Raw genomic sequence first — 24351 nt, 5'->3', positions numbered from 1 at the left:
GTTTTCTCAAATTTATAGCTGAACATTTTATTTATTGCTAGAAATTTCTGAAATTTAAGAGCTGGTTTCCATTTCTTTAAGATACTTTACATACATATAGCTTTTCACTTAATTGAAAAAAACCCCTGTAAGTGTGGTTGTATTATTCCCATTTTATAGATGAGGAACCTGTTGTTTAGAGTGCCTGTGTGAGGAGGCCAGGATCACACAGCTTGTCAAGTGGCAAAGCCAGGGAGGTGAGGCCTCTGACTTGAAAACCCTGTATTTCTTCTTCTACAGCCTGCCACCTCCTGGCATCATCTACATGCCCATGACCTTTTGCTGCTTAGAAGTAAGTGGGAACTACCAAAGGCTGATAAAAATCACTTACCAGGATGAGTAAACCCCCTTAATAGCTTGCTCCTGCTCACTCCAGCGGGCTGCATTTTCATACTTGCAAGCTTTGCCACCACATGCCATGGAACAGGCCATATGTCCAGGAATGACATGCCGTAAACGCTCTCCAACTTTTGTATACTTTGGTGTTGGACGTCCTGAATTTCCTAGAACATACAAAGGGAAGACTCAAAATTCTAATCTCCAAATGGCATAGTAACATGAGAAAGAGCTTCTGTTTTCTCTTAAGACTGCAGATGACAAGCTGGTGCTAAATCCCCTTCATTTTGTCAGGAATAAAACTGTTTCTCTTTCATATAAGTGCACCGTTCCTTACTATAGAAAAGGCTTTCTGCACACAATAATCTCCACGTGTCATACTGGTAATGAAAAGGAACTTCTTCAAGAGAAACAGTTTTGTGCAAAAACTACATTTTAAACAAAAAAACACAAAACAATTTTTATCTCAAATTACATGTCCACTGAAACTCTTAGCATAACAGATAATAAAAAGTATAACGCAAAATTAACTGTCAAAATCTTAAAAAACACAAACACAACATAGTTCCTTAATAGTTCTTATATTTAAACTTGAAGGTGCAGCAATCTTTAAGAAGAGAAGGAGCTTTACTTTTTCCAGGGTAAGTTGGGTTTCTCTCAGCACAGCTGACAGAGGACACCGCCACCATCACCTGGAGAGAGGACGAGGACAGCATCTTGCCAGCAGAACTGTGCCGCCCCTGTTGCAGCCGCACTATTGGGTCGGAGGCAGAGTGTCGTCGGCCCTGGAAAAAGGAGCTGAGGAACGGCACAGCAGAGAGCCTCCGGGGTGGATCCTGCATGGCACTGGGCTTCCAGGAGGGAAGAGCTGGAGGCGAGGAGATGTCAGCGCCAGCCTGCTCCATGATGAAGTTACACTGAGACGTGAGCATCACTCTGCGTGATCTAACCGACATTTGGGATAGGCTGACTTGTTTCCATAGTGACAAACAAAGAAACTACTGATTCCCACTCAGATCTGCACAAGCAAAATCTCCTATGAATGGATTGTGTTTTTAACACATTGTTCAAATATAAACAAGAATAACATGTATTTTAAATAGAGTATACCGAAAATGTGACTACTCTATTTCACTTCTCAAACACATTTAAAAGCTCTGACTGCTCAAAGAATTACATCTAAAATATTGCAATGAATTTAGAAAAATGTCTTTTTTGATGTAAATATACATATATTAAAAGGTTTAAATTTTGTTAGCCCTTTCATATTAATTCTCTGAATGTTTTGAAAAAAATTCTCTTTCTATTCCTCTCTGGAACAGGGCAGATAAAAAGTTAATTGTAATACTGGGATATACTAGATACCTTTAACATTATTAAAGCACCATTTAATTTTTCAAAACCAAAAAAAATCCCTGTATTTTCTTTATAGAACTATTAAAGGAATACCTGGATGGAACAAAAGACATGTGTAGGGCTGATATATTAATCAAAAGACATTTATTTTCATATTTTTGTTTTCAGAATGTGAAAACCCGATTCTTGGTTATGCCTTTATTGGATATAGCAGTCATAACCACAGCTCTCAAAAACTCAAAAGACACAATTCTGTGCCTTTTGTTGCTGACTATGGGGAAAAGAAAAGCTTCAGTAAAGTCTTGGCAGAGGCAAAGGAAGAAAATTTACTAAGTATCACATTTTTTAAAGGCTGTGGATGAGGGGGAGGTTGCAACTTGAGGACAAAAAATATACAGAACACAGAAACTACAACAACCACCAATTGTCCGCCTCCTCCCTTGTTAATGTCAATCATTCGCCCTAACCCCACCCCCATGTCTCTCCAAACTGTATTTCAGCCATGTGCAGATGGAAATTTACTGTCACAGAAAGGTTTGTCTTTGTTTTGTTCTGTTTTAACAATCAATGCTTTAAAGCATGCTCCTTTTAAAACACATCCATCTCCCCAATTGGAAGTACTCTGTCAAATAAGACAGAGCAGCTCAATTTGGTGCACCAAATCCTATGAATGTAGCATTCTGCTCCTGTTACTTTGTATATAGCAATGGAAATAATTTCTTGTAATGCATTCAATCCAGAAGACACAGCTTCCATGGAGTTTCACAGGAGAGGAAACAGTAGATGTGCTATGGAAGGCAAGTTGGAACCTGATGGCAGGAGGCCCTAACTGTTCCAACTGAAGGGTGCAAGTCTTCTACCTTGGGAACAGGAAGTCTCTGTTAATACCCCCTTCAAAGACAAGCCCAGAGGTCAAGGACTGGAGGCCTGCAGACAGTGAATGCATGAGTAGAGCCCAGGGTGCTGAGACTTTGAGCCTAAGTAAGCAGCAGTGAGATAACTGAAGCTGATTAACATGGGCATCTATGAGAAGATGGGTGAGCAAACTCCATTCTGGCAAGCTCCGTTCAAGATGAATGGCATGTAAGGTGGCAACTAAGAGGTCTCAACCAGCGAGTGGGCAATGCCTGATCTATGCAGCTCTAAGGACATCCAGAGAGGAGAGTCCAAGTGACTCTGCTATTGATGGTTCTAAAAATAAGAATGAACGTGATGACGACAGGACCTGCCTGGACCAAACTGAGGAAGGGAAGGAAGGACCAGGCAGTATCATCTCAAGAATAATTTCTGCTGTTAAATCTTAAGAACTGGGCTGGCCTCAAATAAATATGCAACCACCGAGCAGACTCAGTTACTAGACAGTCAGGAATGCTGAATCCGGGTCGTTAGGAAAGTGGAGCCCAAGGCAAACAGAAGTCCAAAAGGTGACAGCAGCCCCTCTCAGCAAATTGCTTGCTTGGGACACCCAGTGGTGCTGGTACACACCTGGTGTTGGTCTGGTGCTGATTTGGAGCTGAAGGGCACAACAGACTTGCGCAGAGGCCTCCATTCCCCACAGACAAATTAGAAATGTCAACCTCACTGTCTCATGTGCCTTCTAGTCCTTGGCAAAATGCCCAATGCATAGCCAAATCCATTTTTTAAAAATTAGTTTTTATTTATGCCAAATGGCTTTATACTTGGAAAGAGGACCTTCCGTCCCAGCCCTAAACTCAATTTCCTTCCAATATCTGTCCACAGCAAGTAGATGTCCTACATATTTTTAGTCATATTGTAAATGAGTTTCCTGCTTTTTTCTAAGCAGCACAGCTAACATCTTCCCTTTTTACTTTGGACTTCTCATAATTTTCTTTTTTTTTTTTTATTGTTATGTCCCCAATACAATTTTTTCCTACTGTACATCATGGGGACCAAGTTACACATACATGTATATAATCTTTTTTCTCACATTATCATGCTCTGTCCTAAGTGACTAGATATAGTTTCCAGTGCTACACAGCAGGATCTCATTGCTAATCTATTCCAAAAGCAATAGTTTGCATCTATTAACTCCAAGCTCCCAATCCACTTCCCTCCCTCCCTCTCCCCCTCGGCTACTTTCCAATTCCATGATTTTCTTTTCTGTGGAAAAGTTCATTTGTGCTGCATATTAGATTCCAGATATAAGCGATATCATATGGTATTTGTCTAAAGATAAGGCATCGTTTTTTTTTTCCTATTCCTTGCTGATCTCAGAAAAAACCCTTGCTGAGTTGCTAAAAAATATTCCTTTCAGCTTCTTTATAATTGGTTGTCCAAACATGTAAAGACTCAAGTAAATAAAAATATGAGCTTTGAAAATTAATTTTGCTCACTAGTCACATTATCCCTAGGAGTTTACTGAAGGAAAAGATAGCAGTAAAAAGGTTCTGGTCCTGAAGATACATGATGTCTTATTTTTAAATAAAATAACTGATCGTAGACTAAATATCCAACAACCAAGGAATTAGACCCACATTACTGTACGTTCTGTCTCTATGAACTTCACTATTCTAGGTACCTCATATAAGTGAAACCATATAATTATTTTTATCTTTTTGTGACTAGTTTATTCCACTTAGCATAATGTCTTCAAAGTTCATTGATCTTGTAGCATGTGTCAGAATTTATTTCCTAAGTCTGAATATCTCTTTGCATATACATACCACATTTTATCCATCAATCTACTCATGGACATTCAGGTTGTTTCCAACTTTTGGTTATTGTAAATGCTGCTATAAATATGGGTATATACAAAGCAATCTACATACATAATGCAATCCCCATCAAATCACCCCTGACATTTTTCACAGAACTAGAACAAACAATTCAAAATTTTATATGGAACCACAAAAGACCCAGAATTGCCAAGGCAATCCTGAGAGGGGAAAAAAGCAAAGCAGGAGGCATAACTCTTCCAGACTTCAAACAATACTGTAAAGCTACAGTAATTAAGACAGTGTGGTACCAGTACAAAAACCATCATATGGACCAATGGAACAGAATAGAGAACCCAGAAAGAAACTCAGACACTTATGGTCAATTAATCTTTGACAAAAGAGGCAAGGATATAAAATGGGAAAAAGTCTCTCAGGCAAGTGGTGTTGGGAAAGCTAGATAGCTGCATGTAAATCAATGAAACCAGAATATGCTCTCACACCATGCACAAAAATAAACACAAAATGGCTTAAAGACTTAAATATAAGATACCATAAAACTCCTAGAAGAGAACACAGGCAAAACATTCTTTGACATCAACTGTACACATGTTTTCTTAAGTCAGTCACCTGAGGCAATGCAAATAGAAACAAAAATAAACCAGTGGGACCTAATCAAACTTACAAACTTTTACATAGCAAAGGAAACCAAAAAAAAACCTGAAAAGACATCCTACAGAATGGGAGAAAATAGCTGCAAATGATGCAACTGACAAGCACTTAATCTCCAAAATATACAAACAACTCAACAGCAAAAAAACAAACAACCCAATTGAAAAGTGGGCAGAAGACCTAAACAGACGTTTCTTCAGAGAAGACATATGGATGGCCAACAGGCACATGAAAAAATGATCAACATCACTAATCATTAGAGATATGCAAATCAAAACTACAAGGAGGTACCACCTCACACTGGTCAGAATGGCTATCATTAATAAGATTACAAATAGCAAATGCTGGAGGGAGTGTGGAGAAAGGGGAACCCTCCTGCACTCTTGGTGGGGATGTAAATTGGTACAATCACTTTGGAAAACAGTATGGAGGTTCCTCAGGAAACTAAATATAGAACTACCATATGATCCAGCAATTCCCACTCCTGGGCATATATCCAAGCATATATCATTCAAAAAGATACATGTGGAGTTCCCGTTGTGGCTCAGTGGTAACAAATCTGATTAGTATCCATGAGACATGGCTTCAATCCCTGGCCTTGCTCAGAGCATTAAGGATCCACTGTTGCCATGAGCTGTGGTGTAGGTCACAGAGGTGGCTTGGATCCCAGTGTTGCTGTGGCTGTGGCATAGGCCAGCAGCTGCAGTTATTTGACGCCTAGCCTGGGAACCTCTATGTGCCACAGGTGCGGGCCTAAAAAGCAAAAAAAAAAAAAAAGGCACACACAAAAAGATTACATGCACCCTATGCACCCTGAAGCACTGTTCACAACAGCCAAGACATGGAAACAACCTAAATGTCCACTGAGAGATGAATGGATTAAGAAGATGTAGAGATGTAGTATAGGAGTTCCTGTCGTGGCTCAGTGGTTAACAAATCCGACTAAGAACCATGAGATTGCAGGTTCGATCACTGGCCTCACTGAGTTAAGGAACCAGCACTGCTGTGAGCTGTAGCGTAGGTCGCAGACGTGGCTCAGATCTTGTGCTGCTGTGGCTGTGGTGTAGGCCAGCAACTTCAGCTCTGATTGGACCCTAGCCTGGGAATCTCCATTTGCTGTGGGTGCAGCCCTCAAAAAAAGACAAAAGCCAAAAAAAAAAAGATGTGGTACCTATATACAATGGAATACTACTCAAGCATAAAAAAGAGCAAAATAATGCCATTTGCAGCAACATGGATGAAACTAGAGATTCTCATACTAAGTGAAGTCAGAAAGAGAAAGATACCATATGTAACTGCTACATTTACATAAGTAATGAGGTCCTGCTATACAGCACAGGGAACTATGTCCAATCATTTGTGATGGGACATGATGAAAGATAATATGAGAGTGTGTATAGATGTATATACTTTGCTGTACACCAGAAATTGACAGGACAATGTAAATCAACGATAATAAAAAAATTAAAAAACATATGGGTATAGAAACATCTGCTCAAGTCTCTGCTTTCACTTCTTTTGGTATACACCCAGAAGTGAACCTACTGGATCACATGGTAATTCTACTTTTAATTGTTTGAGAAACCACTATACTGTTTTCAATTGTAGCTGTACCACTTACACCACCAGCAATACACTAGGGTTCCAATATCTCCACATCCCTGCCAATACTCATAATTTCTTTCTGATGACACCCATCCTAATGGATATGCAGTTGTATCTCACTTTGGTTTTGGTTTGCATTTTCCTAATAGTTAATATTGTTGAACATCATTTCATTGGTTATTTCATATCTGTATCTTTTTGAGAGAATTAGAATAGAAAGACTTCTATTCAAGTCTTTTGTCCATTTCTGAATAGGGTTATTTGGTTTTGGTTGTTCAGTTTTAGGACTTCTATATAATTCTGGATACTAGTCCCTTATTAGATACATGATTTGCAAGTAGTTTCTCCTATTCTATAGGATGACTTTTCATTCTGTCTTTTGATGCACAAAAGTTTTAAATATTGAAGTCCAATTTATCTATTTTTTCTTTTGTTCCTGCACTTTGGAGTCATAACCAAGAAGTCATTATCAAATCCAATGTCATGAAGATTTCCCCCTATATTTTGTTCTAAGGGTTTTATACCTTGAGCTCTTATGTTTAGGTTTTTGATTTTTTACAAAACTTAACTGAAATATAGTTAATTTACAATGTTATGTTAGTTTCAAGTATACACCAAAGTGACTAAGATATATACACACATATATACACATACATATATATACTTTTTCAGATTCTTTTCCCATATAGTTTATCATTACAAGTTATTAAGTATAGTTCCCTGTGCTATACAGTAGGTGCATGTTGTCTATCTATTACATATACAGTAGTGTATCTATTTATCCTAAACTCTTAATTAATTTATATCTCCCCCTACTTTCCCATGTGGTAACCATAAGTTTGTTAAGTTTGCGAAGTTTGTTTTCTATGTCTGTGAGTCTGTTTTGGTTTTGTGAATAAGTTCAGTTTTTTAAATTCCACAAATAAATTCTACATGATATTTGCCTTTCATTGACTTAACTTCTTAGATTATGATAATCTCTAGGTCCAATCATGTTGCTGCAAATGGCATTATTCCATTCTTTTTTATGGCTGAGTAATATTCCACTGTATAGTATACATTTACCACATCTTTTATCATTCCTCTGTCAATGGACATTTAGGTTGCTTCCATGTCTTGGCTATTTTAAGTAGTGCTGCCATGAACATCGGGGTGCAGTATCTTTTCAAATTAGAATTGTCATCTTTTCCTGATACATGTTCAGGGGTGGGATTGCTGGATCATGCAGCAATTCTAGTTTTACTTTTTAAAGGACCTCTATACTGTTTTCCACAGTGGCTGCACCAATTTACATTCGCATCAACAGTGTAAGAGGGCTCCCTTTTGTCCACAGCCTTTCCAGCATTTATTATTACTTTTATTATAATTGATTTACAATGTTCTGTCAACTTCTGCTGTAAAGCGACCCAGTTATACATATATGTATATATATTTTTTGGGTCACATTATCCTCCACCATGTTCCATCACAAGTGGTTAGATACAGTTCTCTGCACTATACAAAAGGATCTCACAGCTTATCCCAGCATTTACTATTTGCCGGCTTTTAGATGGAAGCCATTCTGACCAGTATGAGGTGATAACACACCGCAGTTTTGATTTGCATTTCTCTACTAATTAGCAATATGGAGCATCTTTTCATGTGCCAGTTGCCGATCTATATATCTTCTTTGCAGAAACGTCTGTTTAGGTCTTCTGCTCACTTATTGGATTAGGTTTGTTTTCCTGATATTGAGCTGTATGAGCTGTCCGTGTATTTTGGAAACTAATCCTGTGTTGGTCACATTGCTTGTAAATATTTTCTCCCCTTCTGTACACTGCATTTTTTATTTTGTTAATGGTTTCATTTGCTGTCCAAACACCATTACGTTTAGGAACTCTCCTGTGGTGCAGTGGGTTTAAGATCTGGTAGTATCACAGTAGTGGCTTGGGTCGCTGCTGTGGTGAGAGGCTGATCCCTGGCATGGGCCAAAAAAAAGTCAGTAAGTTAGATTTGATTCCATTTGTTTACTTTTTTCTTTTAATTCTTTTGCTTTGGAAGGCTGATCTAAGAAAACAGTTACAATTTACATCCAAGAATGTTTTGTCTATGTTCTCTTCTAGTTTTACACTGTCATATCTTGTTTTTAAGTCACCACGCCATTTTGTCATTTTTGTGAGTGTGTATGGTGTGGAGTGTTCCAAATTCACTGATTTACATGCAGCTGTCCAGCTTTCCTAGTACCACTTGCTGAAAAGAATGTCTTCTCTCCATTATATATGTCTCCTTTGTTGAGGATTAATTGACTGGTCTCTCTATTCTGTTTCATTGAACATTGTATCTGTTGTTTATGCCAATAACATGCTGTTTTGATTACTGTAGTTTTGTAGTATTGTCCTAAGTCTGGGAGAGTTGGGAGATGGGATTAAGATAGCAGAATAGAAGGACTGGAGCTCAACTTCTCTCATAAAAACAACAAAATTTACAACTAAAGGCTGAGCAAGCTTCAACCAAATGGACCAGAAACCTTCAAAAAGACATCCTACTCCAGAAGACAAAGAGGAGGCCACATCAAGAGGTAGGAGGGGCAATTACATGATATAACCAACCCCATACCTCCCAGGTGGGAAGCCCCACAGACTGGAAACTAACTGGTTCGCAAAGACTCACCTACAGAAGTGAGAGTTCTCAGCCACACATCACACCCTCACCAATGGGGATCTGGCACTCAGAGAAAGAGCCCCTGGAACATCTGGCATTGAAAGCCAGTGGGGCCTGGGTGCTGGAGCTCCATGGGACTGGGGGAATCGGAGACCTGATTCTTAAAAGGTGCACACAGACTTTCATGTGCACTGGCTCCCAGGGCAAAGCAAATCTCCATAGGAATCTGGGTCAAACCTGACTGCAGTTCTTGGAGAACCTCCAGAGAAAACAGGGGTGAATGTGGATTGTTGTGGGGGAAGGGCACTGGAAGCAAAGCTCTTGGGAATATTCAGCAGCATGCCTTTCTCTGGAGGCAGCCATTTTGGGAAAATCTGGCCCCACCCATCAGCCCTGAGAAGCCCAAGGCCAAACAACAATCTAAGTGGGATCACAGCCCCACCCCTCAGTAAACAGGTGGACTAAAGACCCCCCCAGGCATATAGCCACCTCTAACCACATCCAGAGACAAAGCGCCACCCATCACAAGGATAGGAATCAGCTCACCTACCAGTGGGCAGGCATCAGTCCCTCCTATCAGGAAGCACACAGGAAGCCCCCCATACTAAAACCACCCACAAGGGGACCAGACACCAGAAGTAAGAGAGGCTACAACTCTATTATCTGGAAGAAGGTCACCACACCAAAAACCTACAAAAATGAAAAGACAGAGAACTATAACTCAAATGAGGGAGAAAGGAAAACCCCCAGAAAATCAGCTAAGTGATCAGGAGATTCTCAGCCTCCAGGAAAAAGACTTTAGACTGTTTGTGCTGAAGATGATGCAAGACATTGGAAATAAACTGGAGGCAAAGATGGATAACTTACAGGAAACACTGACCAAAGAGATACAAGATATAAAACTTAAGAAGAGATGCAAAATACAATAACTGAAATAAAAAATTCATTAGAAGCAGCTAACAGCAGAATACAGGAGGCAGAAGAATAAATAATCAAGGCTGAAGACAGATAAGTGGAAATTACGGATGAGGAACAGAATAGAAAAAACATTGAAAACAAATGAAGAGATTCTCAGAGACTCTGGAACAACATTAAATGCACCAACATCCGTATTATAGGAGTGCCAGAAGGCGATGAGAGAGAAGGGGACAGAAAAAATATTCCAAGAGATAATAAGTGAAAACATCCCTAACCACTCAAACCCAGGAAGCACAACAAGTACCATATAAAATAAACCCAAGGAGGATCACCCCAAGACACATATCAATCAAACTGAACAAAACTAAAGACAAAGTGAAAATACTGAAAGCAGCTACGGAAAAGAAACAAATAACATACAAAGAAACCTCATAAGGTTATCAGCAGATTTTTCAGCAGAAACTCTGCAGGCCAGAAGGGAGTGGCATGATATACTTAATGTGATGAAAGGAAAAAAACCTCCAACCAAGATTACTTTACCCAGCCAGGCTCTCACTCAGATTTGAAGGAGAAATCAAAAGCTTCACAGATTAGCAAAAGCTGAGAGAATTCAGCAACACTAAACCAGCCTTACAACAAATACTAAAAAAGAAACTACTCAAGGCAGAAAAGAAAAGACAGCAACAGGAAACAAAATTACCACAAATGACAAGGCTCACCAGTAAAGGTATATTATATATAGCAAAGATACGAAATCATCCATGCACAATTATGCCACCAGAATCAGAAATCATGAGAAGAGGAGGGTACAAATGCAGGACACTGGCGATACACTTGCACTTAAGAGACCAACAAATTAAAACAGTCTCGCATATGTACAGACTCTTACATCAAAACTTCAGAAGAACTGCAAACCAAAAATCTACAATGGATACACAAACAAATAAGAACAATCAACTCAAATACAACACTAAAGATAGTCATCAGAGAGAACAAGAGAAGGAGGGAAGAAAAAAGAGCAACAAAAACAAATCCAAAGCAATTAATAAAATGGCAATAAGAACATACATAGCCATAATTACCTTAAATGTTAATGGACCAAACGCCCCAACCAAAAGACAGAGACTGGCTGAATGGATACAAAAACAAGACCCATATATATATGCTGTCTTCAAGAGACCCACTTCACTTCTAGGGACACATACAAATTGAAAGTGAGAGGATGGAAGAAAATACTCCATGCAAACGGGAGTCAAAAGAAAGCTGGAGTAGCAGTACTCATATCCGACAAAACAGACCTTAAAATGAAGAATATTTTAAGAGACAAGGAAGCTCACTACATAATGATCAATGGATCAATCCAAGAAGAAGATATAACAATTTTAAATATCTACACACCCAACATAGGTTCACCACAATATATAAGGTGACTGCTAACAACCTTAAAAGGACAAATCGACAATAACACAATCATAGTGGGGGACTTTAACACCCCACTTACAGCAATGGACAGATCATCCGGACAGAAAATCAATAAGGAAACACAGGCCCTGAATGATGCATTAGACCAGATGGACTTAATAGATATGTATAGGACATTCCATCCAAAAGCAACAGAATACACATTCTTCTCAAGTGCACACGGAACACTCTCTAAGACTGATCACATCTTGGGCTACAAATCCAGCCTCGCTAACTTTAAGAAAACTGAAATCATATCAAGCATCTTCTCCAACCACAATGCTATACAACTGGACATCAACAACAAGAAAAAAACGGGGAGTTCCCGTGGTGGCACAGTGGTTAACGAATCTGACTGGGAACCATGAGGTTGCAGGTTCGATCCCTGGCCTTGCTCAGTGGGTTAAGGATCCGGCCTTGCTGTAAGCTGTGGTGTAGGTCACAGACACGGCTCGGATCTGGCGTTGCTGTGGCTGTGGTGTAAGCCAGTGGCTATAGCTGTGATTTGACCCCTAGCCTGGGAACCTCCATATACCGCAGGAACGGCCCAAGAAATGGCAAAAAGACAAAAAAAAAGACAAAAAAAAAAAAAAACCAAAAAACGGCAAAAAATACAAACACATGGAGACTAAACAACGTGCTACCTAACAACCAATGGATCACTGAAGAAATCAAAAAGGAAATTAAAAAATACCTGGAAGCAAATGACAGCAAAGATACAACACTCCAAAACCTATGGGATGCAGCAAAAGCCGTTCTAAGAGGAAAGCTTATAGCAAGACAAGCCCACCTCAGGAAACAAGGAAAAGCTCAAATAAACAACTAACTTTATATCTAAAGCAGCTCAAGAGAGAAGAACAGACAAGACCTAAGGTTAGTAGAAGGAAAGAAATCATAAAGATCAGAGCAGACATCGATGGAATAGAAAAGAAGAAAACCACAGAAAAGATCAATGAAACGAAAAGCTGGTTCTTTGGAAAGATCAACAAAATTGATAAATCCTTAGCCAGACTTTCCATGAAAAAAAGAGAGAGGACGCAAATCAATAAAATTAGAAATGAAAAAGGTGAAGTAGCAACAGACATCACAGAAATACAAAGGTTTATAAGAGACTACTATATGCAACTATACACCAATAAAACGGAAAACCTAGAAGCAATGGACAAATTCTTAGAATGGTACAATATTCCAAGACTAAACCAAGATGAAATAGAAAAGATGAACGGCCCAATCACAAGTAATGAAATGGAAACTGTGATTAAGAAACTTCCAACAAACAAAAGTCCAGGGCCAGATGGCTTCACAGGCAAATTCCATCAAACATTTAGAGAAGAGCTAATACCTATCCTTCTAAAATTATTTCAAAAAATTTCACAAGAAAGGATACTCCCAAACTCATTCTATGAGGCCACCATCACCCTGATACCAAAACCACACAAAGACTCCACAAAAAAAGAAAACTACAGGCCAATTTCACTGATGAACATCTATGCAAATATCCTCAACAAAATATTAGCAAACTGCATCCAACAATACATTACAAGGATTGTACATCAGGATCAAGTGGGATTTATCCCAGGGATGCAAGGTTCTTCAATATCCACAAATCAATCAGTGTGATACACCATATTAACAAACTGAAGAATAAAAACCACATGATCCTCTCAATAGATGCAGTAAAAGCCATTGACAAAATCCAACACCCATTTCTGATAAAGAAAAAAAAAATAGCTTCAGAAACTGGGCAAAGAGGGAACCTACTTCAACATAATAAAGGTCATATAAGACAAACCCATAGCTAACATCATTCCCAATGGTGAAAAGCTGAAAGAATTCCCACTGAGATCAGGAGCAAGACAAGGATGTCTGCTCCCGCCACTACTCTTCAACACAGCTTAGGCAGTCCTAGCTACAGCAATTAGAGAAGTGAAAGAGATAAAAGGAATCCAAATTGGAAAGGTAAAAGTAAAACTATCACTATCTGCAAATGACATGATACTATACCTAGAGAATCCTAAAGACTCTACCAGAAAACTGTTAGAGATCATCCAGGAATTTGGCAAAGTTGGCGGATACAAAATTAATACATAGAAATCGACGGCATTTCTATACACTAACAATGAAAGGTCAGAAAGAGTAATTAGGGAAGCAATCCCGTTTACCATTGCATCCAAAAGAATGAAATACCTAGGAGTAAACCTACCTAAAGAGACAAAAGACCTGTATTCTGAAAACGTTATAAGCCACTGATAAAAGAAATCAAAGATGACACAAATAGATGGAAAGATATACCATGCTCATGGATTGGAAGAGTTAATATTATCAAAATGACTATACTACCTAAAGCAATCTACAGATTCAATGCAATCCCTATCAAATTACCAAGGACATTCTTCACAGAACTCGAACAAAATATTTTAAAGTTTGTTTGGAAGCACCAAAGACCCAGAAGAGCCAAAAATATCTTGAAAAAGAAAAATGGAGGAATCAGGCTCCCTGACATCAGACTATACTAGAAAGCAACAATCATCAAAACCATATGGTACTGGCATAAAGACAGAAATACAGATCAGTGGAACAGGATAGAAAGCCCAGAAATAAACCCACACACCTACAGCCAACTCATCTATGACAAAGGAGGCAAGGATATACAGTGGAGAAAGGACAGCTTGTTCAATAAGGGGTGCTGGGAAAACTGGACAGCCACATGCAAAAGAATGAAATTAGAACACTCCCTCACACCATACACAAAAATAAACTCAAAATGGATGAAAGACCTAGATATAAGACCAGACACTATCAAACTCTTAGAGGAAAACACAGGCCAAACACTCTCTGACATATACCACAGCAACATCTTCTCAGATCCACCTCTTAGAGCATTGACAATAAAAACAAAAATAAACAAATGGGACCTAATCAAACTTAAGAGTTTCTGCACAGCAAAGGAAACCCTAAACAACACAAAAAGACAACCCACAGAATGGGAGAAAATCTTTGCAAGTGAATTGACTGACAAGGGATTAATCTCCAAAATTTATAAACACCTTCTGCAGCTCCATACCAAAAAAACAAACAACCCCATCCAAAAATGGGCAGAAGATCTAAACAGACAGTTCTCCAAAGAAGACATACAGATGGCCAAGAAACACATGAAAAGATGTTCAACATCACTCATTCTCAGAGAAAAGCAAATCAAAACCACTCTGAGGTACCACCTTACACCAGCCAGAATGGCCATCATCCAAAAGTCTACAAACAATCAGTGCTGGAGAGGGTGTGGAGAAAAAGGAACCCTAGTACACTGTTGGTGGGATTGGAAATTGGTGCAACCACTGTGGAAAGCAGTATGGAGATTCCTCAGAAAACTAAACATAGAACTACCATTTGATCCAGTAATCCCACTCCTGGGCATCTATCCAGAGATAATCATGACTCGGAAAGACACATGTACTCCAATGTTCACTGCAGCACTATTTTCAATAGCCAAGACATGGAAACAACCTCAATGTCCATCGACAGAGGAATGGATGAAGATGCGGTATATATACAAAACAGAATATTACTTAGCCACAAAAAGGAACAAAATACTGGCATTTTTAGCAACATGGATGGACCTAGAAATTATCATGCTAAGTGAAGTCAGTCAGACAATGAGACACCAACCCCAAATGCTTTCACTGACATGTGGAATCTGAAAAAAGGACAGAATGAACTTCTTTGCAGAATAGATACTGACTCAGAGACTTTGCAAAACTTATGGTTTCCAACAGAGACAGGTTGGGGGTGGTGGGATGCACTGGGGTTGTGGGATGGAAATCCTATAAAATTGGGCTGTGATAGGAGTTCCCGTCATGGCTCAGTGGTTAACAGCTCCGACTAGGAACCATGAGGTTGCGGGTTTGATCCCTGGCCTTGCTCAGTGGATTAAGGATCCGGCGTTGCCATGAGCTGTGGTGTAAGTTGCAGACGCAGCTCGGATCCCACATTGCTGTGGCACCGGCACAGGCTGGCATCTATAGCTCCGATTAGACCCCTAGCTTGGGAACCTCCATATGCTGCAGGAGCAGCCCAAGAAATGGCAAAAAGATTAAAAAAAAATTGGATTGTGATAATCATTTTACAACTATAAATATAATAAATTCATTGAGTATTAAACATATATTAAAATAAAATAAAACTAAAAGGCAATGAGATCAATACTTTAAAAAAAAAATCGTCTGGGAGGGTTATGCCTCCAGCTTTGTTTTTTTTCCTTAAGATTTCTTTGGCAACTTTGGTTTTTTCATGGTTTCATCTAAATCTTAGGATTATTTGTTCTAGTTGTGTGAAAAATGATGGTTTTTTCATGGTTTCATCTAAATCTTAGGATTATTTGTTCTAGCTGTATGAAAAATGACATGGGTAATTTGATAAGGATCACACTAAATTTGTAGAATGCTTTGGGTAGTATGGCCATTTTAAAAATATTCATTTTTCTAATTATGTTTCCATTTCTTTGAATCATCTTTAATTTCCTTTATCAGTGTTTCATAGTCCTCAGCCTTTAACTCATTCACCTCTTGGTCAGGTTTACTCCTAAGTATTTTATTTTACTTTTTTGACACAATTTTAAAAGAGTTATTTTTTAGCTTTATTTTTCTCATATTTCACTGTTAGTATAAAGAAATGAAACATATTTCTTTATGCTAACCTTGTATCCTACTACCTTGATGAATCATTTTACCAGTTCTAGTTGTTTTTGAGTGTAGGCTTTAGGGTTTTCTATCATGTCATCTACTTATAATGACAATTTTACCTCTTCCTATCCAATAAAAATACCTCATTTCTTTTTCTTGTCTGATTGCTGTGGCTAGAACTTCCAATTCTATATGGAATAAGAAGTGATAAGAGTCAGCATCCCTGTCTTGTTCCAGAATTAGCAAAAAGGCTTTCACCACTGAGTACTATGCTGATTGTGGGTTTGTCATAAATAGCTTTTATTATGGTGAAATATGTTCCCTCTACATCCACTTTGGTGAGAATTTTTATCATTAATGGATGTTGAATTTTATTAAATGCTTTTTATGCATCTACTGAGATGATCATGTAGTTTTCATCTTTTTTCTTGATGTGGTGTATCACATTGATTTGCATTATGCTGTAGCATTCTTGTTACCTTAGGATGAATCTAACCTGATCATAGTGTATGATTCTTTTTATATGTAATTGGATTCGGCCTGCTAATATTCTGTTGAGGATTTTCACATCTATATTCATCAAAGATATTGGCCTATAATTTTCCTTTTTGGGTAGTGTCTTCATAGAATGACTTTAGGAGTGTTCTCTCCTCTGTAATCTTTTGGAACAGTTTGAGAAAGGCGTAAGTTCTTTGTACGTCTGACAGAATTCCCCAGTGAAGACATCCGGTCCTGGACTTTTTTTTTGCAGGGAGTTTTTTAATTTTTTACTACATATTCTATTTCACATCTGGTGATTGGTCTGTGCAAATCATCTATTCTTCTTGATTCAGTTCTGGTGGGCTGTACTTATCTAGAAACTTGTCCATTTCTTCTAGGTTGTCCAGTTTGTTGGCATTTAACTGTTCATGGTATTCACTTACAGTTTTTTTGTATTTCTTTACTATTGATTATTATTTTTCCTCTTTCATTTCTTATTTCATTTGGATCCTCTCTTTTATTTTTGGTGAGCCTCGCCAGAGGTTTGTCAATTTTGTTTATCCTTTTAAAAAAAAAGAGCTCTTCAAAGTTCCCGTCATGGCTCAGTGGCTAACGAATCCGACTAGGAACCATGAGGTTGTGGGTTCAATTCCTGGCCTTACTCAGTGGGTTAAGGATCCGGTGTTGCCGTGAGCTGTGGTGTAGGTCACAGACGCAGCTCAGATCCTGCACTACTGTGGCTGTGGTGTAGGCCAGCAGCTACAGCTCTGATTAGATCCCTAGCCTGGCAACCTCCATATGCTGTGGGAGTAGCCCAAGAAATGGCAAAAAAGACAAATAATAATAATAATAAATAAATAAAGAGCTCTTGGTTTTACTGATTTTTTTCTATTATTTTTATATATACAAGATTATTTTTAAGTTGCTGGTCTCTTAATTGCAAATGCATCTACAGTATCTTGCATTTGTAACCTCCTCATCTCAGTATGGCTGGTTCTGATAACATATTTGTTTGTGGATGATTTCCTACCTTTACTATATGATTTTTCTATTGTTTTTTTAAATCTCTATTTTACTTATTTCCTCTTTGATCTTTCCTTCCTTTTGCTGACCTAAGTTTTGTTTGTTCTTCTTTTCTTAATTCTTTTAGGCAGCAGGTTAGGTTGTTGGAGATTTTTCTTTCTTTCTTTCTTTTTTTTTTTTTGAGGAAAGCTTGTTTTGCTATGAACTTCCCTTCTAGGACTGCTTTCGCTGCCACCCACAGACATTTGTACCATTGTGTTTTCACTGTCACTTGTCTTGAGGTATTTTTTAATTTCCTCGTTGCTTTCATCTTTGACCCATTGGGTTTTTACTAGCATGTTCATTCTCCATGTAATCATTTCCCCCTCACGCCCCTTATTTCTCTTTCAGTGATTGATTTCTAGTTTCATGCTGTTGTTGTCAGAAAAAACGCTTGAAAGGTTTCCTGGAGACCTAATAGCTCTGGTCCGATCCCTGGCCTGCGAACTTCCAAATGCCACAGGTGTAACCAAAAAAAAAAAAAAAAAAAAAAAACCCAAAAAACAGCTTGAAATAATTCCTATCCTCTTAAATCTGTTGAGAAAAGAGTATATATTCTGAGGGTTTTATTGGATGTAGTGTCCTGAAGATATCAATTAAATCTAACTCTTCCATTATGTCAGTTAGGATCTCTGTTGCCTTATTGATTTTACTGTGAAAGATCTGTCCCTTGAGGATGTTAGCTGGTTGTTAAAAATCTCCTACTATTATTGCATTCCTAACATTTCTCCCTTTTTTCTGTTAATGTTTGCTTTATGTATTTACATTTTACTATATTTGATGCATATATGTTAAATGAATGTAATATCTTCTTGTACTGAACCTTTTATCAGTAAGTAGTGTCCGTCCTTACCTTTCTATATGGCCTTTGTTTTAAAGTCTATTTTATCTGCTATAAGTATTGCTACCCCTTCTTGCTTGTCATTTCCATTTGCATGAAATTTCTTTTTCCATCCCCTCACTTTATTATTATTATTATTATTATTTTTGTCTTTTTGCCTTTTCTAGGGCCGCTTCCCATGGCATATGGGGGTTCCCAAATCAGAGCTGTAGCCACTGGCCTTTGCCTGAGCCACAGCAACTAGGGATCTGAGCTGCATCTGCGACCTACACCACAGCTCACAGCAACGCAAATCCTTAACCCACTGAGCAAGACCAGGGATTGAACCCACAACCTCATGGTTCCTAGTTGGATTCGTTTAACCACTGCACCACGGTGGGAACTCCTTCCATCCCCTCACTTTAAATCTATGTGTCCTTCACATGAAAGTGGGTCTCTAAGTCTCTTATAGGGAGCTTAACATAGGTTCTTATTTGATTATTCAGTCTGCCATTCTATGTCATTTAAAGTTAATGTTGCTTGGTATTTGTTTGTTTGCCATTTTAAAATGTGTTTTCCAGGTGACTTTATATTTCTTTGTTCCTTTATCCTTTTCCTTTTGTGGTTTAACAGTGTTCTTTTGTATTATGCTCAAGTTCTTTTACTTTTGGTTTTTGTGATTATATTTTTGATTGTAGTTATTCCGGTTTTCAAGTATGTTAAGCCATTACCATATTTTCCTTTAGCCTGATAGTCATACTAGCTCAAACACATGCTTAAAAAAATCTATATTTTCTGGGAGTTCCTGTTGTGGCACAGCAAAAATGAATCCAACTGGTATCCATGAGGATTTGGGCTCGATCTCTGGCCTTGCTCAGTGGGTTAAGGAGCGGTGTTGCCATGAGCTGTGCTGTAGGTCGAAGACGTGGCTTGGATCCCATGCTGCTGTGGCTGTGGTGTAGGCTATCAACTGCAGCTCTAATTTGACCCCTAGCCTGGGAACTTCCATATGCAGTGGGTATGGCCCTAAACAGCAAAAATAAATAAATAAACAAATAATCTACATTTTCTTACTCTCCTACATTTTATGATTCTGACTTTCTATTTTACACCTTCAAGTTTATGCTTTTGCTGTTCATTGTACTTATCACTGCTTTTACAATTTCTTTTCTTTTCTTTTTTTTTGGCCTTTTCTTCAGCCGCTCCTGCAGCATATGGAGGTTCCCAGGCTAAGGGTCAAATCGGAGCTGTAGCCACTGGCCTACTCCAGAGCCACAGCAACACAAGATCCAAGCCGTGTCTGAGACCCAAACCACAGCTCATGGCAACGCCGGATCCTTAACCAACTGAGCAAGGCCAGGGATCGAACCCTCAACCTCATGGTTCCTTGTCAGATTCGTTAACCACTGCACCACGACAGGAACTCCTCTTTTTTTTTAAATCTTTATACTGGCTTAAGTGATCTTCAATCCTTCTGTATATTTGCCTTTCCTTTTGTGACTTTCCCTTTCCTCTAGATTCTTGCTTCTTTTCTATTTAGAGAAGACCTCTTCATATTTCTTTTAGGGTAAGTGTAGTATTGCTGTATTCTTTAGTTTTTGACTGAGAAATTCTTTTTCTCTTTCTATCCTAAATGATAATCTTACTGAGTAGAGTATCTTATGTTGCAAGCTTTTCCCTTTAAGGACTTTAAATCAATCTTTCCACTCCTTGCAAAGTTTCTGTAGAGAAATTAGCTGTCAGCCTTATGGGCATTCACTTACAACTGACTGCTTTTCTCTTGTTCTCTTTAGAATCCTCTCTTTAACTACTGCCATTTTAATTATGCTGTGTCTTGGTGTAGGTCTGCTTGGGTTCAGTTTGTTTAGGACCCTCTGCTTTCTGTACCTGGATATTTGTTGTCCTTCTTTAGATTTGGGAAGTTTTTAGCCATAATTTCTTCCAATTCATTTTCAATCCCCTTTTCTCTTTCCCTTTTTGGGACCCCTATTACATGTAGATTGGGAAACTTTGTATTATCCCATAGGTCTCCTATGTCGCTTTCAATTTTTTATCTGTCTTTCTGTCTGCTGTTTCTATTGTTTGGTTGATTGGTTGGGTTTTGGTATTTTTGTTTGTCTGTTTTTTGGTCTTTGTAGGGCTACAGCCATGGCATATGGAAGTCTGCAGGCTCCAAGTCAAATCTGAGCTGCAGCTGCTGGCCTATGCCACAGCCACAGCAACGCCAGAACCAAACCACATCTGCGACCTACACCACAGCTAATGGCAATGATGGATCCTTAACCCACTAATCAAGGATAATAGTCAAACTTGTTACTGCTGAGCCACAATGTAAACTTCTCTGTCTGCTCTTCCAATTGGATGATTTTATTATTTTGTCTTCCAAATCACTAATTCCTTCCTCTGCATTATTTAGTTGCTTTTAGTTTGATTTTCAACTCAGCAATTGTCTAATTTTGATTGGTTACACTTTATAGTTCCTTGTTACAGATCTTCATTTCTATCAACAGTCTTTCTTAACTCGTTCAGCATTTTTTCACCTTCTTTTTGTATTCAGGGGCCTGGTAGATTGGAAATATCTGTTTCACTGTTCAGGGGATTTCTCTTGTTCTTTTAATTGGGATTTGCTCCTCTGCTTTTTCATATTGCTTATATTTCTCTGACTCTATGAATTTAGGAGAAACAGTGGTGCTGACAGGCTGATTTTACGTGGGAGCATCCCTGGATCCTGGCCATTATCCTCTTGATAGGAGGTGTGATTGGTGCTGTGGTGACCAGAGCTTGCACTGGATGTTGGACAGGCCTCCTCTTTGTTCTGTGATAATCAGAGCCCCACTGAGGGTAGGGTCTGCTCCTCAGTTGTTGGAACAGAAGCCTCCAGATCTGTTCCTAAGCTGCAGTATGAGGCAGGCAAGACTTGAGCCCTTCTGCTGGGAAATGAGCTGCTGTGTATTCCTCCTTAGGCACTGTCCACTGAGACACATGTTCTGTGACACCAACTGCCACCTGCTGTGTGTGTCCATTGTCCTCGGCCCCACCTCCACTGTGGGATCCACTGTGGGACTGCCAATAATTGACTCAGATTTTAGCCCCACTCCACGTGTGTACCCACAAACTATGATGCTAATAGTGCAAGACCCACCTTAGTTGTGGGAATACCAGTCATCAGCTCTAATGTTTCTCTGATGCTGCACTGACAAAGTCACTGGTGTAAACCTGCTGAAAGCCATGCATCTGATCCAGGAGCACCAGTAACTGCTTCCAGTTTCAGCCCACCTCTGAAAAAAAGATTATCTTTTCCCCACTTGGCACTCTTGTCAAAAATAATCTGACCACACATGCAAGGCTTTTCCCCCCTGGGATTGCTATTCTGTTCCGTTTGTTTACATGTCCGTGTTTATGCCAGTACCATACTGTTTTGATTACTGGACCTTTGTAGTAAGTTTGGAAATCAAGAAACAAGTCCTCCAAGTTTTCCTTTTCAAGATTACTTTGGTTATTTGGGGTTCCCCTGAGATTATATGAGAATTTTGGGGTGAATTTTTCTATTTCTGCAAAAAATGTCATTGGGACTTTGATAGGGATTGCACTGTATCTGCAGATCCTTTTTGGTTGTACTGACATCTCAGCAATTCTTCCAATCCATGAACAGAGCATGTCCTTTTGTTTATTTAGATCTTTAATTTCTTTCAGCAATGTTTTGTACTTTTCAACTATGCAAGCTCACCCCACCTCCACTGTAGCTAGAGATTCCAGGCAGAGAAAGGCAAGCCGTCAAAGGGTAAGAACAAACCTCAAAGGCTTACCACTGCTAGAACTTAACTGGATCAAACTGTAGAGCAATACATGCTCCAGAGCTTTATCAGAAACAACACAGTGACAGAGTTCCCGTTGTGGATCAGTGGAAACAAATCTGAGTAGCATCCATGAGGATGCAGGTTCAATCCCTGGTCTTTCTCAGTGGGTTAAGGATCTGGCATTGCCGTGAGCTGTGGTGTAGTCACAGATGCAGCTCAGACCCAGCACTGCCATGAGCTGTGTTGTAGTTGCAGATGCAGCTCAGATCCCGCATTGCCGTGGCTGTGGTGTAGGCCAGCAGCTGTAGGTCTGATCAATCCTTAGCTTGGGAGGCTCATATGCTGTGGATGTGACCCTAGAAAGAAAAAAGAAAAAAAAAAAAAAAAAAAAACCCGAAAAACAAAAACCAAAAAAACCAAAACAACAGAGTGACCAGAAGGCAATTAGTGGAAACTAACAGCTGGGTGTTATAACAAGGGAGACAGATAGCTTAACAGAAAGCTTAGTTAAAGTGAGAGAAAGAGAGCCCTTCCACAACCACTGTCATCCCAGGGTGACTGTGCTTGCCTGCCTAAAGCTGTGCCCTCTGAGGATTCAGACTTTGAAGAAAAGAGACTTCACTAAAATGGTATAGTGAAGTCTCTAAACAAAAGACAAGCAAAAACAACAAAACAAGCCTAGAGAAGGGAGAGGGAAATCAGAATTTAGAAGTGTCATTAGAAACTACCTGTTGGAGGATGCAGATATCAGATTTTCAAAGCCTTTGAAGTAGCCATTGTAAATATGGTTAAAGAAATAAAGGAAAGCATGCTTAAAGAAGTTTAGGAAGGTATGATGATAATGTCTCATCAAATAGAAATTTCAAAAAAGAAACAGAAATTCAGAAGCCAAAAAGTACAATAATAAAAAATTCACTAGAGGAACTCACCAGCAGATGTGAAGCGGCAGAAGGAAGAATTAGATTACTGGAAGAAAGACAGAGATTATGCACTCTGAAGATGAGAGAGAATAAAGAATGAAGAAAAATGAACAAGATATTCTAAGAAATATGACACAACTAAGTCTATCAATATACACATAATGGATGTACCAGGAGGAGAGATGATAAAAGAGCAAAAAAAATATCAGAAGAAATAACAGTTTAAAACTCTCCATATGTGGTGAAAAATATCAACCTATAAATCCAAGAAGTTCAGCAAATTCCAGGCAGGATACATATAAGGAGACTCAACACCAAGAAACGTCATAGTAAAAATACCAAAAGGCAAACACGAAGAGAAAAATGATTCAAGTACAAGGGAACCTCAGTAGATGCTAACTTCTCAATCAGAAACAAGAGAGACCAAAAAGCAAAGGGATGATGTATTCCAAGTACTAAAAATGAAAAACTACCAACCAAAAAATATACTGAGCAAGATTATCTTTCAAAACTGAAAGGGAAACAAAGATATTCCCAGATAAATAAAAAACAGAATTTCTTGCTGGCAGACCCAGTTAACAAGAAATAATAAAGTTCTCCAGGTTAAAGCAAGGGACCCCAGATATTAATGTCAATCCATATTACAGAAAGAAAGGATACAGGTACATTAAAGACAGAAAACATAAGACTATAATTATATAAAACAATAAAATTTTTTTCCTTTTCTTCTATTAAGTAACTTAGAAAGGACTGCACAAAATAATATGTATCTAATTGTATTGTCGGGCCTATAAATATAGAAATGTAATACATATGATGATAACAGCACAAAAGAGTAGGTGGGAGGAGAGTTTTATTAAAGTAAGGAGAAAACATAAGATACCAATTAAA

At 38.7% G+C, this 24351-nt stretch overlaps 1 protein-coding gene across 31 annotated transcripts in view; it reads right to left on the bottom strand.

Annotated features, from left to right (window-relative positions):
- Positions 1-24351, bottom strand: part of PTPDC1 (protein tyrosine phosphatase domain containing 1) — a 129205-nt gene that overhangs the window by 24444 nt on the left and 80410 nt on the right. For 22 of the 31 annotated variants that reach the window (XR_014841174.1, XR_014841172.1, XR_014841169.1 and 19 more), the window contains one exon: positions 371-542. Coding sequence is in view for 21 of the 31 variants with exons in the window: in XM_085018370.1 (XP_084874496.1) it covers positions 371-542 (172 nt within the window). In the remaining 10 variants the exon portion in view is untranslated. Of the gene's footprint in view, positions 1-370; positions 543-1006; positions 1459-24351 lie in introns of those variants that run through there. The other 9 variants (XR_002342484.2, XR_014841167.1, XM_085018363.1 and 6 more) reach the window with 2 other exon arrangements.

This window comes from Sus scrofa, chromosome 3 (assembly GCF_054392235.1).
Source record: "Sus scrofa isolate SSC_HxYL_T2T_F1_AM1 chromosome 3, Sscrofa_HxYL_maternal_Yorkshire_Landrace_v2.0, whole genome shotgun sequence".
NCBI lineage: Eukaryota > Metazoa > Chordata > Mammalia > Artiodactyla > Suidae > Sus > Sus scrofa.
This window is presented reverse-complemented; position numbering and strand designations above follow the sequence as displayed.